Genomic DNA, 17,427 nt, shown 5'->3' on the forward strand with positions numbered 1-17,427 from the left:
TAGGTTCAAAATCGAGAAGCTCTTTAATTGGTCCATTTGGAATTCTAATATGGTAGTTATTGGTGGTTATCAAATTCCAACAGAGCCCGTTTGGTTTTGTGTGGAGTTCAATTTTAATTTCATTATCAAGCCCGAATTCTTTTAAACTTTCATTAAGCGCTGCAATAAGTTTTCGCACGACACTATATCGAAGGATATTTCCATTCTGGTCTTTCTCCGCTTCAATTTTACCCACTTTCACTGATATTTTAAAGTATGTAAACGGTTGCACGTTTTTAACGGTTGTTGTGGAAACTGCTAAAAATGACCGGTTTTTTTCTGTAATATTTTCCCATGTTGGCGGTAATATAATTTCGCTAATTCCAACTTCAAAATTTGAAGGTACATTTAAAGGTCGTCCTAAATTTACTTTATAAGTAGACGCTGAATTTTCCGGGTATAAATCGCTCGAAGCGTTACTCGGTAATGTTAAAAATAGATCGTCCATTGCAAAAATAATATGGCCACTAGTCTGAACCACCACGTAAACTTTAATTAGATACGATATTAACAACTGGTTATATACTATGACATTCCTTTCTAATTTATAGGGCTATTCACCTCTAGTTATCGATAACCTGATTCTGATTTCCAGTTTTTCCTGGATTTACTGATATAAAAGGACGGGATTTTTTCCATGTTTTCTCACAATTCGTTAATGTTTCTGATAAAAAGTCTTACGTTCCTTATGAAAAATCAACAATCTACTAGTAGCTGGGATCTCTCTCGACATGGTAATATACTTATAATAACATTCAAATTATTGTAAAATATTCCACCAAAAAATGTGTGTTAAGCTAGTCTTAAAACAACTTAATGTTTCCCCGACATACGTTCTAAAACGCCTCACTTGGTGGCGCTGGAGAAACTTTTTGACGGGGCCTCGTACCCAGTTTAACCCCCCCGACCTCCCATAAATCTTTCTATCATACACCTTATTTAAATTGAATAATACAATATATATATTTATATATACGACCCAAAACAAAATACTAGCTCAAAATTAAAGTTTTTACCTTGTCAAATGACAATGATGAGTCCGTTACTGTTCGTTGAGCTTTACCAATGGCCGTTAGTAATGGCGTACATCCTAGAACGTTAAAATATTTTAAAAAATGTTCATTTATAAGCCTAAAATTTTACCTGGAAAGTATGCGGCCAATATAATTCCTAGAAATCTAAAAAAAATGTTAAAAGTTACGCGGTTAGATACTTAGCACAATTTAGTTCCCATTAGCAATAACTAGAGTGCCCGAAATCCTATTTAAAACGTTCAAAACTTAAAACATTATCTTAACAATACTTCTGGCTTAACTTTCTTTTGGAGAATGGCGATTTTGACCGCGTTGCTTAAGATGCTGGGTGAAGATGCTGGGTGAAGAAAGTGGCGCCATCTAACTTAAATATTATATATAAAAAAATTAGTAATTTATAAAGTGTTATTAATATTGATATATAATAAACAAATTAGCCTGATATTTATGCTATATATTTAAAAAAGTTTTTGTTCGAAAATATATTTTTATGGTAATCTTGCAACGTAATACATAGATGGCGCTAGTGGGCTTGGAAAGGAGAGATTTTGGCAATTTTTCAGGAGGCGAGTTGCTTAAAATTATCGGTTAGGTTAAATGTTATATTATATTAATTATAAAGTGTTATGAATATTGGTATATATTAAACAAATTAGACTGATATTTATTTTATATATTTTTAACAGCCCAAAAATATATTTTTATGGTAGTGATTTAGTACAATAGATGGCGCTAGTGCGCTTGGAAAGTAGGGATTTTCGTGGAGGCGCGGTAAATTCGAAATGTCAATATAAAATGTTAAGTTATTTATCGTAAACTTTATGCTTTGTATAATAGGAATAATGGCCATCTGGTATAATGAATTCAATACGAGTTCTATGGGAGTCAAAAGAGTTTCAGCAACTAAATATTTGGACACTGATAATCCTGGACTCTGGACATCTGAAGAAGTCTTAAATTTCGAATTAGAGGATGAAGGTCAAAAAGAGTTTCAGCAACTAAATATTTGGACACTGCTGATCCTGGACTCTGGACACCTGAAGAAGTCTTATACTTAGAGATTTATGGTTCGGTGTTGGTCAAACCGAAAATATTCAATACACCTTTTTAACTATTTTTGTTTAAACACTTGCTGATTTATGGAAGCGACGCTAACATTTTCCCGGTAAAAATTAATATTCAAACATATAATAAACCTAAAGAGTTTAAACACTTGTTAATCGACGCTTACAATTTCTAACGGTCTTCAGAACACATGTTAAATTCGCGCCAAAACTTTAACAACCATATAGCTACCAGGACAAATACCCTAACGGTTAATTATAAAGGTACAAACTTAAGCCATATATTAATATTCATGTCAAACATAAGTGTACATTAATAAACCTAAAGAGTTTAACCACTTGTTGATTTTTATACACGCGACGCTTACACTTTCCCGCCAAAAATTAATATTCAAACATATAATATAACTACTTGATGATCCTAAACACATGTTACTATCTAACAGGTCAATGACCCATAACGGTAAAACAATACCACGCTCATTAATATTCACCCTTTTGACCTTGAACAGGTCGACTAACTAGGCTAATTAATTAACACCTGTGCTCGTTACGCACGAGTGCACGCGTGACACGCGCCCGAGGGGGGGCGGAATCGCGATTCCCCGCTTCATTCCCCCCCGTCACGCAGCTGGGGACGCGGTAGCCACGCCCCCTTTTGGCTAGGAATAGGGCACATAACTACTTACGACAATAGAACAAATTCTTATGCGAAATATAAAAGTTTCATGTGGTCTCACAAGAGTTCGTTGATTGTTAGAAAACTTCTAAGCTCGTTTGGTTCTGACGTTACCCGTGTTCTGTTAAATACGCGACTCGATAGAAGAATATCGCCATGAATCAGCGAAATCATCGGAACGAAATATTAAAATTCCTGCATCACGAAAAGCGCGTGACAGCACTGACGGACTGAAGTTTTTCGGATGGTTGAGAGATCTTTCTCCATTTAGAAGCAATGTTTAATACTTGATTTCTTCTGCTTCTGCGACTGTAGTTAAAGATATTGTCGGGCAAAAACTTTAATGAACTAAAACTGAAACGAAATGACCAAGTCAATCCCATTGCTGTCATGAAGAGCCTAATTTCAGTACGAAACGAATAATTTCTCGATAATAATCAGCAACTGTTCAATAGAATAGCTTGCACCTTGCAACGAGGTGCCAACTTGAGTAATTTGGCATATGAACTTGTCCCTACAGCTACGGTTTTGTTCGATGAGATATTATTTAGAAAAATAAACAAAGCAGTTATCGCCCACGTTTTCAAAAGGTTACGCAAAATACAGCGTGCTCCGGATCCAGTTTTTAACCAAGTGGTGGTAGACGGATGATATTTGCCCCAGCGAGTAGTGTTGCCCCGTTCCGTAACCTTTAATTCCATCTTTGAACTCTACTGTGACTATGAGAAAACCCATTACACAGCCAATGTGGTGGTTGTTTTAAGATGGGTATAAGGAAATACTATCAACAAAGGGAGAGGAGCTAAGCAGAAAATCCTCTTATGCAATGGCAGCTGAGACAACTATTTATAATAATTTTGTGTTCCTTACTAGTCGAGAGAGCTTCCTCCGAAGTCCCTTAAATTGAGATAATAATATAATAAAACTAAATCAAAAACTATAAGGGGTGCATGTTGCACTATGGAGCAAGTGGAAGGCGGTGCCGACAAACTGATTGTAAAAACAGCCATCGAACTAGCGATTAGCGAAGATTCGTAGAATAGAAAACATCGCGGTTGTTGGAGAAGATACTGACCATTGGGGGTTTACTAATAGATTTATGGAATGCTACTGATAGCGACTGTTCCCTTTTTTTGCTAAGCCCGTCCACGGTAACAAAGATAGTAAAATGTTTGATATAAAAGAAATACAAAAAAACTGTTTCTTTACGCAGACACGATTTTAACGTTGTACAGAAGAGGTAAAACGAAGGCCTTTAATATGTAAAAATAGAATGAGGCTTTTAAAAAAAAGGTCTTAATATTTAACGATATAAATTTGGCAAAGAATGAAGTAGAACAAGTAAGTGAAGCATTTTTACTGGCCCTATATGGAGCTTCTAGGAGCAACATTTTGGATGAGGAGAGGTGCTTAGCTTACACTAAAGCTACAGTCAAATAATCAATCTCGTCTACTTTCGAGCTGGCAAGTCTTCCACCAACTAGCGACTCTGCAAAGCAACATAAACTTTGGTTCTACCCTCAAATGCAACCTTGGTGAGGCAATAAACTGGATTCCACTAGTGAGGGGTGGAATGTTTATGGTCAAGAACTGAAGCCTATTGTAACCACAAAGTAATTCACACCTGAAGAGCTGCTAAACTTTATTGCATGTTAATGCAAAGATACGTGCGACCGTTCTTGCAAATGCCAAAACAGGCCAATTCTGTTCGTCATTGTGTAAAAGTAGTATGTGTTAGTTTTGCTTGAATAACAGTACCGAAAATATTCAAGACGATGGTTCGGATTACTATGACATTTAAAAAAAGTAGTTTTTAAGTATGTGATAATTGTTCGTAAATAATCTGGTATTTTTTTAATACACACAAAACACCTCACTTAATCACCTCCTTTCAAGTTTTCGCTATTTTAACTTTTTAAAAATGATTTTACAAGAGGATTTTTTCAATATTAATTCCCCCCCCCTAGGGTGCCTCTTTCATAAGAACGGAATATACTCGATACTCGTAGATGGTTTTTAAATGGTGGTCTTAGAAATGCAGATTTAGCTAAGCAATCATTTAAAACTCTCCCGGAAGCTATAAGAACAATATAACAGATGCGAATACCAGTTATGTAGTTTTGGCCAGTCAAGATGAAAAAAATCGAAGATAAAAATTATCCATTTATTTAATCTACGTAAACCAGAAATTTTAGCTAAAATGACTGCGCTATAAGAAAGGCCTTACGAAAAATCTATCAAACCGGCTGTTTGAAATGGCACTACAATCTGCGCATTCAGCTAGTTGTTGCTTTCTTATAAATGACCCATTGGTTGCGAGTTTCCAGTTTCCTATAACCGGTACTTAAATATTAAATATGATTATTGTTATTTTTACGGTAAGTTAATCAAATTAAAATCATTCATGCGTATTCTAGCTTTAATATTGTGCTTTCAAATTCTAAAATAATCCAAAAACTACTAAGTTAGAGTGGTGTGAAATCTTGAACCAAGTTGAAAGGTTTTTTCCGGTTTCAGTTAACGTCTGATCGGGGGTCTTTGCTCTCAGCAAAGTCTTTGATCTTGATGATTTTAGTGGCGCTCCGTTTGCTCTTGAAGTAGATGTACTCGATGATCAATGACGCGACGGCCGTGGCTACGCCGATGACCATTACGAAGAAAATACCAGCTTCGCGATCACAGAAAAAAAATGTTTGATCAATTCAGGTCATTAGAAGAATCGTCTGCTTATATCTGGTATCTGAATCTTTTCGCGTCTTCAAACAAAATAATGTCCCCAGAATCACTCGAGGAATAGTTTTAAAATAACTTTATTTTCATTTATATCGAGAATTTAGGACGTTTGCTAACTACGTATTATTTTGTGAAACTTTTTATATCGGCAGAATTTTGGTTCCAAATTCAATATATTAAATTATGAATTAAAACAACAATAATAATTACATAATAATATTAACCAGCTTGGCTAATACCCACGACACCACCTTAGTTCTAAGTCATTTAGCCACTTTTAAATCGATTTATTCAGGTCACCGGGTTACAATGCGTAGGAGGGTGGTGCCAAACCCTTTATGTCCCGCGAGCTAACAGCCCCCTAAACTAACTATTCCCATTTTTAAAGGTATATCTATCCTATTTCGTGGTATGAAGGAACAAATTTCAGAACGATTACAGATGATCATTAAAAAACTTGAGTTGATACACATTATCCGTTAGCCCGAATTGATTCTTGCTATTAGCTTTTAAATCATGACGATGTTTTTCTTCAATTTTAGTTGTTAGCGTTACTTTCTGGGTTTTAAAAAAGCAGTATTTAAATCTGAGAGATAAATGTTCTGGTACGCACCGATGTTGTCAAGCCCAATTCCGTCGCCTTTCTTTGCCTCGTGGTGGCATTTCTTCAGGTGCGGGTTGTTGTTCCACCATTTCTCCTTCAGATTTTCCAAATTTCTGTTGTTCAGCAGTAGAAGTATTCTGAAATGAAGAAATAAATTATTTTCGATGCGTGAAACAACTCATCTCCTTGAGTTCTTACGCGCTATTCAGTCTCTCTCGAATCTGGGACCCTTTGGGCAGGGCTAGGGCCAATGGCTTTCTGCTGAATTCACTGCCAACCTGTCGCAGTTCACAATTGGCCATAGTAGCGTAACGCACTTGCGTAGATTCGGCTGTGGACAAATGTAGACATATCATCATTAGAATATTTAAATGACCTTCTACCTAGTACTCACCGAGCAGGGCGAACCCATCTTGAGGTCCCTTAGAACTCAAGGTCAGCTGAACACCTGCATCAAATGATTTCGGAAAAGTCGTTTCCTTCATGGTCCACCATATTTTGGTGTACTTGTCCGAAACGGGGTAATCCCAGACAGCCAATTTGGCTCTCTCAGTTTCGTTCAAAGAATCATCCAAGGACATGTTTTTCCAAATTCTGTTTTCCATTTTTTTTGGGAACATAAAGAAAATAAACCAACCAGATCCGTTAATTTAACTTAAATTTTAAAAAAGTTTTAATTCCTTATAAAACTTTATTAAATCTCCACTATTTCATATACTTAAGCCTCTATGTAAACGTTCTACAATATTAATTTTTATGCAAATTTTTTCCCGCTCATTTGAGCAATTTTTTATCGTTATTTTATACATTCAAATTTAAACCTTATGAAAACGCTTAGAAAAATACTGACACCTTGATTTTTTATATTTTTAAGGCTACGTAATACCTTTTATAATTAACAATAAAACTGTTTGGGCTTGGTTGAAATGATTTTGGGTCCCTAAATAATTTTTAAACTTTATTGTCAGTTTTAAGTCTCAGTGTGAACTATAGCTACGTTCACACGCAAGCGGTAAAAAATTGTTTTAATAGCTTTGAAACGATTGAGCCTTGTTCAAACTCCTTCGAATGTGTTGATTTACTTAAAATCGATATCAATACAGAGTGAACGTGGCTTATATCATTCTGGTTCCGCTTTATCAAATTCGTAAAATTCTTTAGACGAGATACAGTTGTACAATTTTAAAGTGGCTTTGCTTTTTTCAAATCTGTAACCGGTTATGAAATAACTTAAGTGCTGCCAAGGATAACGCTTGTACGTTTCATGGTGTAAAAGTTTCCTCGACTCACTCGTAGAAACGCTCTTCGATGGCTGCCATTCTTTCGAAGTAGGTTTTAGAGGTGGTTCCTTCGATCGGGGCGTATTTGATCTTGTACTGCTTGGATAGATCATCAAGGGACTCGATGGTGGTGTCCAGGCGGGAGACGGTCAAGAAAGCTGCTAAGTTGGCCGTATACGACGCAATGATGATGAACCCGAATAACCACCAAGTGGCCGCCACCAATCTACCGGACAAGTTTCTGGGAGCCTCCCCTCCACCTGCAAGCCGGAGAATAGTTACTCATCTGAATCTTCGAACGGTGGATAAATAAACAATTCAATGATGGCCCAATTCATCATTGCTTTAAGAAAATATGCTTCGATTGTTTTAATAGATTTTGTTTCGATTGAAAGGTCTGTTCTTTTAAGTGTTTACCTTGAGGAGTGAGCGAGGTGATGCAAAACCAGAGGGATTCCTTGAGACTAAAATCCCTTGTCTCCTCCTCGTCTTTGAATTTATCCTTTTTATTGTGGTAACTGTACGGACTCAGTCGGTCGAACAAGAACATCAGGAAGCTGGAAATTATTATTTTTTAAAGCAATTAATCCAGTAGACGAGTAATTAAAAGGATGAGTATGCTAACGCCTAGACGTTCCAGATCTGGTGAGAAGGAAAGGTATCTTGAGACGTGTCAACAGATAACAAGTTAATTTTAGCCCAAAAGGCACATTTTAAGGAGCCTAGGTAGTTTTTTATCGATATCTGATTTGGATGTTTTTGTGTAGCAAGTTATCATTTATCTATCGTCGTGTTTCTTAAACTATCGAGTCGCGATCAACACTTTTAAAAGTGCCATATCTTCGAATGATTTAGGCAATCTCGTCTCTTTCATTTCAATTATTCACGACTAAGAAGTTCGATCCTTTTCTGTACCTTACTCTCTCCGCTTAGTAGTTTTATAGTAGATTAATCGTCATGATTTCTATCTCGAAAGTTTAACGGTCCGTTCCAAGTTTGGTTATTGCCAAATCTCTGACCAATGGCCTCAACCAATGTAAATAAGGTTTAAAAGAAGGCTTACGCTAGCCAACTATTTTGGCTGAACTAAGTCGAAGTTAAAATAGTCGTGAAGTGTTAGAGAACTTGGGTGTTCTGACCTGGTAAAGAAATAAGCACCAATGATACAAGCCCAAACGTTGGCTTCGAGTACGGTCAAGAACTTGAAATGGTCTGTTTTGCGGTCACTCTTCTTCATGAGAATAGATATTCCAACAAGATCGTAGAATGGAACCGTGAAGTCCACAGCTATTTCTCTTTCCGCCATCACAGACAATTGTCCCAATGCAAGATCGGCACGCTAGTGAAAGTTACATTAGCTCGAGCTAATAAAAGGGTTAGTCTAGAATATTTCTTGTTGGTAAAAATTACATTCACAAGAAAAACGATTATTAGTAGCGCTAGTAACTCATAGTTTAAATTGTGTAATTTATATTACGCACAACATGAAACGAGTCAGGTGACTAATTTAAAAAAAATATTAAATCATTCTAAGTTGGAAGATTAACCGAGAAAGAGCTCCAGAACCTAGATTTTAATTTAATGTCAAAACCTACGGAAATAGATAAAGGAAGTTATATAGGTCTAAATGATTGGTACGACAGTCATATCTTAGTTAAAATGTTTTCCAACAAATGCAAATTAAAAAGACTGAAATCAAGAAAATTTCAAAGGGAAATTTGAATTTTCGTTAACTTATGTAACAGACCCCGTTAATAATATCACCAATCATTCCATTCCAAGAAATCTGTCCGTTTCCGTTTTCCAACATGTCTCCGTGTTTCTTTTCTTTATTAAGGAATAGTCGATAGTTGAAATCCCAGTTGGCCACCCTTTTGATTTCATTCAACAAATCGATGCACAATCCCTCGAATTCCACCTCTCCGTTCCCCTTTTCCGTGGCGTAAACGAAAGGAGGATCCTGGTAAGCGAAAACAATCAAATGAAGATTGGTTCTATTTCAAACGTATTCCTTTCATTTTCTCGGTCTCTTACGTGAACAGTGGTAATACGCAGCATGGATGTGGCGTCTAGCTTTGATATGACCTCTACGTCACCAATGAACTCGGTTTTCGGATTACCCCCTAAATTCGCCTGCCAAGATATTAAGTGCTGCGAAAAATTAAACTATTATCTTTTGGCCATATCTAAAATTAAACAATGGATATTGCGATCTTTTGAAAAAGAATATGACATTTAGTGGAATGAACATTGTTGTTGTCTCGGCCATACCGAAGCTTTACAAGCGATAAGAGTTATTATTTTTACCTTTATCTCTCTCTGGCTTACCCAACGCTAAGAAGCTAAGAGTCACAATCAGTTGCAAAAATTATCATTTAATATTATAAATAATTAACAAAAATTAACCAATTATTTAAAGATAAAATGTTTTTGAAGTCAGAAAACCGATGGTGCTTTTAGAGTATATCTGCGATAAGTACACTGCAAAATGAAAGGGTGCATTGTGATCATTTGATAACCAATATAGAACACAATTTGTATAGTCAATATAATCCAACTGCGAGCTTAGAGTGATCCAATGAGATTTTACGCAATCTTTACGTTAACCTGATAAGATCTAGTTATTTTTAAGGCAAGCTCGTAGTGAATCAGTTCATGATTTTTACTAGGATACACATGTGGAAGACATGTGAATATACCTGGGGCATTTACAGATTATTATTGGGTACGCTAAAGTTACATTAACTTTTCTTATGACATAAGCCCATGGATAGTGTTTCAAGACAATAAAAATTCAGGAATCTTACTTCGGTCAGATGTTAGCAGTGTTTTGAAACATCCAAAAAATGCTATATAGTCTTACACAATTGTAAGTGAAGAAGGCGATATTGTATAACTATAATTATTTAATTTAATTCGATTTCGCTTACTGACACCAGGTGAAAACCGAAAATATGATATCCCAAATATTAAATAATGTTTGTAATAAATAATCCTAACCCATTTATATACTGTTTAGTTATTCATATATTACTCTTACTAAGTTTTTTACTGGGTTAATTGGGAAATATTTATTATCATAACGTATATTGCAATTACCAACCTCGGATTAAAGATTGGAAGAAACAGGAAATACAGAAGAGGAAAATCAACTCTACGTGCAGCTTTCAGAAGTCTTTAAAGCAAGGGTTTTTCTTAAAATATAGATTTCAATTATTATTTCATTATTTTCTGTAAAAAAGCCACCCATAGAAACACATATTGGTGTTCAAAATTTAAACTTGATTAGAATTTGAGGGGAAAATGTGTTACGGAGAGTAAAACCTTTTCAGTTATGAAAATATCGTTTATCTTCTTGGCATTAGCTCCTAAAAAGTTTTTATTCTTCAATGAATTTTAATACGTTATTTTCATGAACATATTTCTTAAGGGTTAAGTTCAATTACGAGTAAAGCATTTTTATAAAATACACCAGGATGGCGAAGCGCTTGATGTACAATGTAAGTTTAATTCTAATAACGAAAATCTTTTTTGACCTTAAAGAACTTTCAAAAATATGCTTTACATGTACCCTAAAAAAGAAGTTATTTCAAAGTAAAAAAAATTAATGTATAAGAGAGAAGATGTGTCAGCAAGGTTTCGCTAACTAACAAATTATTATGAAATTATTATAATTTTTATTAAATGATTGAACTGGCTTATACCACGACGAAAATGACCGAAGGAATGTTTAGTTTCTTAAGAACGTTTTTGTATAATATTTAAAAAAAATGTTTAAGCTAAACCCAGTTAATAATAACGTTAAAACATACAGGGGGTTTCAGGGAAGTCTGATACAAAGTAATAGGCATGTTCGTTGGGTAACAAGGAGTAGAAAAGGCCCTTAGAAACGTGTTCCTAAATCGAACCGTATCCGAGTAATTGGACTTCAAAAATTGGGCTCCAAAACGTCGAAAAAGGCGAAAATGTGCATTTTCTGTTATTCCTCGGACGCAACTGATTCCTTTCACTAAGCATTGGTTTCTTAAGAATCTAAACAAGTATCAAAAGTGCGTTATTTAAATGTAAGAAGTAAGCTAAGTGTAGAAATACCTTATAGGAAAAACAAGGAGTTTGTTAGTGACTACGCCTAGTAAAAAAGGGAATTATGTAATTCTTATAATGCCATAAGAAAATACAAATTTTACAGCTTGTGAGGCGTTTTGAAACGAATATAGCTCATCTCAGTGTTTTTCCCCTAATGCTTCTACACTGCATGTAGTTGGTTTGTGTATTATAAACCGTATAAGGGGTTATTACGTCAAGCGTCTGCTAAATTTTCTATTTTGCTAGCTTGCAGTGCAATTAATTTGACCTCGGACGAATAGTTCCGCCTGCCGTCGTTAGGGAGCGCAACCATAGTAATTTTCTTTTAAATGACGTGGTCACTATGAAACAATTTGTTATTGATTATTTCCACACGTTGAATACGTCTTTCAATAAACAACGAACTTCAGATACTAGTGATTGTTATCTTATCTTTTGCGATAAAAACCAAATACTTTGTCAAAGGAAACAATTGGGTCCAAGGAATAATAGAAACTGCACATATGCGCGTTCTTCGACGCTTTGGACGCCGATTTATGACTGGTAAGGTCAATTTAGGAAAACGTTTCTTAGGACCTTTTTAAGAACACAATTGTATAACATTTCTGCTTATTGATCATGCTTTGCAAATATTATTTAAAGCCAAGGGATATCAGAGGAATAATTTTATTTCATTTGTTAGTCCTTTGTGGTATTTGTATCTTGAGGACCCATGTGAGTAATATCAAAGAAGCGGAGGAATATCTTTCCAAGAAAATGGCTCTGCACCAGATATTTTGAATAGGCTGAATATTTTCGATAACAAAATATGTTTAAAACTTAAACCCATGGTATTATGAAAATTAACGCCTTTACGTTGGAACACATTCTCATTTTAGAACATATCTCGGATAATGTTGCATGATAATGTTTAGAGATTGTCTTTAATTTCAAACACATTAATTTATGTGTACCTCTAAGTGGTGTTGTACTGCTTTCTCTAAACCGTTGAGTTAAAAAATAATTTCTTTTTGACACAATCTTATATTGAAGACACATCCAAAATAGAAAATATGTACCACTTTTGGAAGCGCTAACTTTTGTAATCCTAGTAATAGTGGTTATTAATTTTCTTACGGAATACTCATGAGATAAATAACTGTATTTAATAAGTACTTAATAAAATCAATATAACGATACATTACTTTATTTACAACTTAAAACAATAAAAGTTGGACACAACGTTTCGAGCCTTACTAGGTTCTTTGACAAGTGTACCACTTTTCGTTAAAGGCCATGTGACTTAAAGAATATATAATAAATTCCAATGTATTTTTGGAATCACAAAGTTCAAAAGAAATAATATATGTAAGAGATATATATATGATATATATAATATTATTCAAATAGAGATAACTTGGAAAATAAACGTGTTCTTGAAGTGCTTCGGAAAGCGATCTCCATCGGCATGTAATCTTAATTAGGTTGAGAAATTGATCTAATTGTGCACTTAGTTAGGATCACCTTTGACACGTAACTAGAAAAAGTAAACTAAGCTTATTCAAAAACAGGAACTTAATGTGGTGATCTTGAGAATGTTATCTTATATTGTTACGAAAATGATAAATTTGGGTGCTTGAGGAACACCAGGCTAGGATCAGAACACGTATACCAAGCTCATTTTAACAACACGTACCTAATGTGTTCATCTTATAAATGTGATCTTATCTGTTTTCGAAACTGATTTATTTGTGTGCATCAAGTACACTTGGTTAGGATCCCCTTTGGCACGTTTCTAGAACACGTATTATCAGCTCATTTTAAGAACACCTACTTAATATGTACCTGTTGGGAATGTGATCTTATCTGGTTACAAAAATGATTTATTTTTTGCATTGGGAAAACTAAGTGAGCATCACCTTTGGCACGTTTCGTGAACATGTGTTATTCGTGATCTTATTCAATTACGATTAAAGTGAACTCAAGGCGTTTTAAGTAACCTAAATACGCCTTCAATTTGCAGTGTACTCTTTTCACGAAAAATAATCAGAACGGCCTAGTGTAAAAGATCTTCCTTTCTAATTTCAATTGTTCTGTTTATATTGAGTTTAAACGTTCTACTTTTCTAGTCTAAAAATGTAAAGGGGAGTGTTCTCCTTCTGCAGATCACGAAACAACTTCGAAAACTCGTACCTCACTTCAATTTAATATTGCCGGTAGCTAGTTCATATCAAATTGAAAATAAGTTCTTGGCTTTACGTACTTCACTTCTAAAATCGGGAGATTTCAATGTTCCTTTAGATATTTGCATCTTGATTTTCTGGTAGGCTGTCATTCGTTTGGTGTGGTCTGTTTTGAAAACGATATCGCCATAAACGCTTTTCAGTGGAGTCTGCAATAACAATTTTTTTTATTTCTGTTCTCATTATAGGTCTATACATAAGTTTAATAAGTGCGTCGGCTTGTTAAAATAATTACTGATAAAATCATTCAAGTGAGGTAAATTTCAAAAATAAATGGACTACCGACGAAAATTAGCATTTTAGATGGCCACAAATACAAGAAAGATGACGTCTAAAAAAGCCCTGAGTCGCAAAGTTCTTTTTCGGATGTGACGAAACTTATTTTCAAACTAAACAACTTTTATCCGACTATTTATTTGTATATCTTTGGTTTTTACGCACGGTGTTGTTATACATAAATTGATATCTAGGACCTATGGTGAAGTTGAAAACCTTAAAACCAGAACAGTAACTCGAAACCGAATCTTGAGATAATTTTTAAATTTCCTTCATAAGTCAGCATTAATTTACGTAATGATTTAACTCAATGTTACAAACGCGAATGTCGAGACCTATTTTTAGTTTCACATTTTTCGAGTGGAATTGATTACTTTCACGCTAGCGCTAAGAACAGGTTAGGCATTACCGACAACGTTTGTGTCAATGCTCGTCCGGTTTTAAGTTGACAAATCCTAAACAGGTGGTTTAGTGCTGTAGCATTTGCTTTATAAGCAGAAGGCTCTGAGTTGAAATCGCCCTTTTTTCATTGAAGAGAGATGTGGCAACATTTTCAATCCTCTACGAAATAATTCAAATCGAACAAGAAATCCCGTTATATTTAAATAAGAACCAAAATGTAAAGATATTTAAAATATTAATACACGCGTCCGCTAAAGCTAAAATTCTAATTTCGAATTATGGGTCGGGTTTCTGTGAAAGATCACTCGCCTGCCAAAAAGGAGGACCCGGGTTTAAAACCCACCCGACGCTTTCGCAAATTGATAATAAGACTAAAACCCAATCGAACGGACACGGTTATTGTAAAACCCCACCTAGGTAACATAGTAAAAACTTACTTTCGATTTGTTTGATACGGATTTAAACACTTAATTTGTTTTTTATTTAGAATAATTAAATGTTTCCATTTGTTTAATTAAAAACCAAAATTTTCTTTTTGCCCCGTAGACTCCAAATACTACGAATGAATTCACTATCAACATGGATATCGAAGGTAAAAGGTAAATTTCGAAAATCTCTAGACGGGAATTGTCTACGATATTGTGACGTTGCTCACAAATAAATTGTTTTGATGGCCATCATTTTGAAATTTTCTAGTTATCATTGAATGGTAAATTTTATTTAAAACTTTTAAGGTTCATCTTTTCATTCGATCGAAAATAACAAAAACCCATAAAGCAAATTACTTTACTTATGATTATGAACGGATTTTTTAATAGTAGTAGAGGTATTTCCTAAAAATTACGATGAATTTTAATTTTGTTTGTTAAGAGCCACAATTAGGTAAACGTTTCATAGACCGAGTCAGCGACAAAGGCCTGTCTTCGGATTGGTATAAGATACAACGCCAAAAGCGGTAGAGCCCCGCCCATCAAAGCCCGAGATGGTTTAACGGGTTATGATAAATTTCGCTATTCATTGTTGTTATAAAAGCATTATTGAAAAAATAAATTTGGTCATCCTGTATCATGCTCTAACTACTTACGAGCAGAATTATTTATTATAATAATTTTTCAGTGAAGCTATATGTAATGCTACTAGGGTTGTTCAGTGGTTTATTGTTAGATGTCTTAACAGAAATCTACGTTATTTTACCGTTATGGAAGCGGTTCGTGACTTCAACAACACAGGAAATTCCAATCCAAGGTTCCGTGGAGAAAACAGTTAAAACGTTAATATGGAATTCACGGTCTTAGCCTATTTCGTGTCCCATTTTCGATCCAGCACAAGACGCGCAAGCGACGACATAGGATTGTCAAAAGACTTTGTCTGGAGAAATTTTGACCGCTAACGTTTTCATCCGTTTCAAGGGACCCTACACCAAGGACTTCATGATGGCGATTGGGAACGAAAATATGAATTATTTTAATGGCTTTCGCATTATGTGCGACGAAAACGCGGATTTTCTCAATCATCTCTTGATTATTCACTCCAGGTATGATGCAGCGATCATTTCGAGAAATGATTTATCGTACTGATACTTGTATTGCAGAAAACGGTGGAATCATTGAGCCTTACCATTATATTTCGATTTTGTTTTGATTAATAAAAGATTTTCGTATGGTTGAAAAGGTTATATAGTTTTTTTAGTTCTCATATTTATGACCTACAAAAACCATATTGCCCCACAATACCAAATTTTGTTTATCATGAGCACGCATTTTGATGATAAATGCAATTTTCGTACAGAACCCTGTTTATTTTCCCTTTTTCGATTTCCCTCTACAACTTTATCCATGATACTTTTTGTCTCATAAATAAACATTAATTTTATTAGATATTTACCCAAAATTCGATATTTACCCAAAATTCGATATTTACCCAAAATTCGATATTTACCCAAAATTCGATATTTACCCAAAATTCGATATTTACCCAAAATTCGATATTTACCCAAAATTCGATATTTACCCAAAATTCGATATTTACCCAAAATTCGATATTTACCCAAAATTCGATATTTACCCAAAATTCGATATTTACCCAAAATTCGATATTTACCCAAAATTCGATATTTACCCAAAATTCGATATTTACCCAAAATTCGATATTTACCCAAAATTCGATATTTACCCAAAATTCGATATTTACCCAAAATTCGATATTTACCCAAAATTAGATATTTACCCAAAATTAGATATTTACCCAAAATTAGATATTTACCCAAAATTAGATATTTACCCAAAATTAGATATTTACCCAAAATTAGATATTTACCCAAAATTAGATATTTACCCAAAATTAGATATTTACCCAAAATTAGATATTTACCCAAAATTAGATATTTACCCAAAATTAAATATTTACCCTAAATTAAATATTTACCCTAAATTAGATATTTACCCAAAATTAGATATTTACCCAAAATTAGATATTTACCCAAAATTAGATATTTACCCAAAATTAGATATTTACCCAAAATTAGATATTTACCCAAAATTAGATATTTACCCAAAATTAGATATTTACCCAAATTTAACCACTTTTGTTTTAAATTTATTTAAATAATTTCATAAGGGGGGACCCTTAGAATCGTCGATTTTGCCATCTTAATTTACATAGATAAATATAATATTTAAGTTGTCAAAAACGTTTTCGGTTGCCATGGTAAAACTAAAGCCCATCGCATTTTTTCCCTTTGGGGGTTTTTTATGTTACATGAAGGTCTACTTAATCCATGAATTTAAACAAAATCGATGAGTTACACCTCGGGTAGTCTCCTTGTCAGTTGCATGGTTTTGACGTCCTAGAAAATCTGAGATTTTCGGGGTCACGTGCAAGTAACCTGTAGGCTACCAGATCGTAGAACCTGGTTGGTGTTATCACTACCCAATCCAAATATAACCGTAATCTTGATTCATGTAAAAATTGGTTTAAATTTACGGTGGACACGAGTTTTTCACGGAAAT

At 34.4% G+C, this 17,427-nt stretch overlaps 2 protein-coding genes across 2 annotated transcripts in view; both read right to left on the reverse strand.

The window, feature by feature from the left end:
• Nucleotides 1–5,329: 5,329 nt before the first annotated feature.
• Nucleotides 5,330–8,754, reverse strand: LOC149928574 (ionotropic receptor 25a-like). The gene is made up of 7 exons (XM_090157927.1): nucleotides 8,573–8,754; nucleotides 7,851–7,990; nucleotides 7,444–7,693; nucleotides 6,548–6,747; nucleotides 6,352–6,484; nucleotides 6,163–6,290; nucleotides 5,330–5,484 (listed from the first exon to the last, which is right to left on the reverse strand). The coding sequence occupies exons 1-7, from the start codon at nucleotides 8,737–8,739 to the stop codon at nucleotides 5,330–5,332; spliced, it is 1,173 nt and encodes a 390-aa protein (XP_090014053.1). The 5' UTR covers nucleotides 8,740–8,754.
• A 408-nt stretch (nucleotides 8,755–9,162) lies between these two features.
• Nucleotides 9,163–17,427, reverse strand: part of LOC149928575 (ionotropic receptor 25a-like) — a 28,931-nt gene continuing 20,666 nt past the window's right edge. The window contains exons 9-11 of the mRNA XM_090157928.1: nucleotides 13,762–13,890; nucleotides 9,468–9,566; nucleotides 9,163–9,393 (exon numbers count right to left, since the gene is read on the reverse strand). Of these exons, the coding sequence (XP_090014054.1) occupies nucleotides 9,163–9,393; nucleotides 9,468–9,566; nucleotides 13,762–13,890 (459 nt within the window). The remainder of the gene's footprint in view (nucleotides 9,394–9,467; nucleotides 9,567–13,761; nucleotides 13,891–17,427) is intronic.

This window comes from Leiobunum rupestre, chromosome 9, assembly GCF_980474605.1.
Source record: "Leiobunum rupestre chromosome 9, qqLeiRupe1.1.hap1, whole genome shotgun sequence".
Classification (NCBI taxonomy): Eukaryota; Metazoa; Arthropoda; class Arachnida; order Opiliones; family Sclerosomatidae; genus Leiobunum; species Leiobunum rupestre.

Coding starts and splice junctions, on each gene's coding strand:
- LOC149928574 (XM_090157927.1), bottom strand. CDS start 8,739: ATGGCGGAAAGAGAAATAGCTGTGGACTTCACGGTTCCATTCTACGAT. Junction 7,694..7,850: donor CACCTCGCTCACTCCTCAAG/GTAAACACTTAA, acceptor TCCGGCTTGCAG/GTGGAGGGGAGGCTCCCAGA. Junction 6,485..6,547: donor AGATGGGTTCGCCCTGCTCG/GTGAGTACTAGG, acceptor ATTTGTCCACAG/CCGAATCTACGCAAGTGCGT.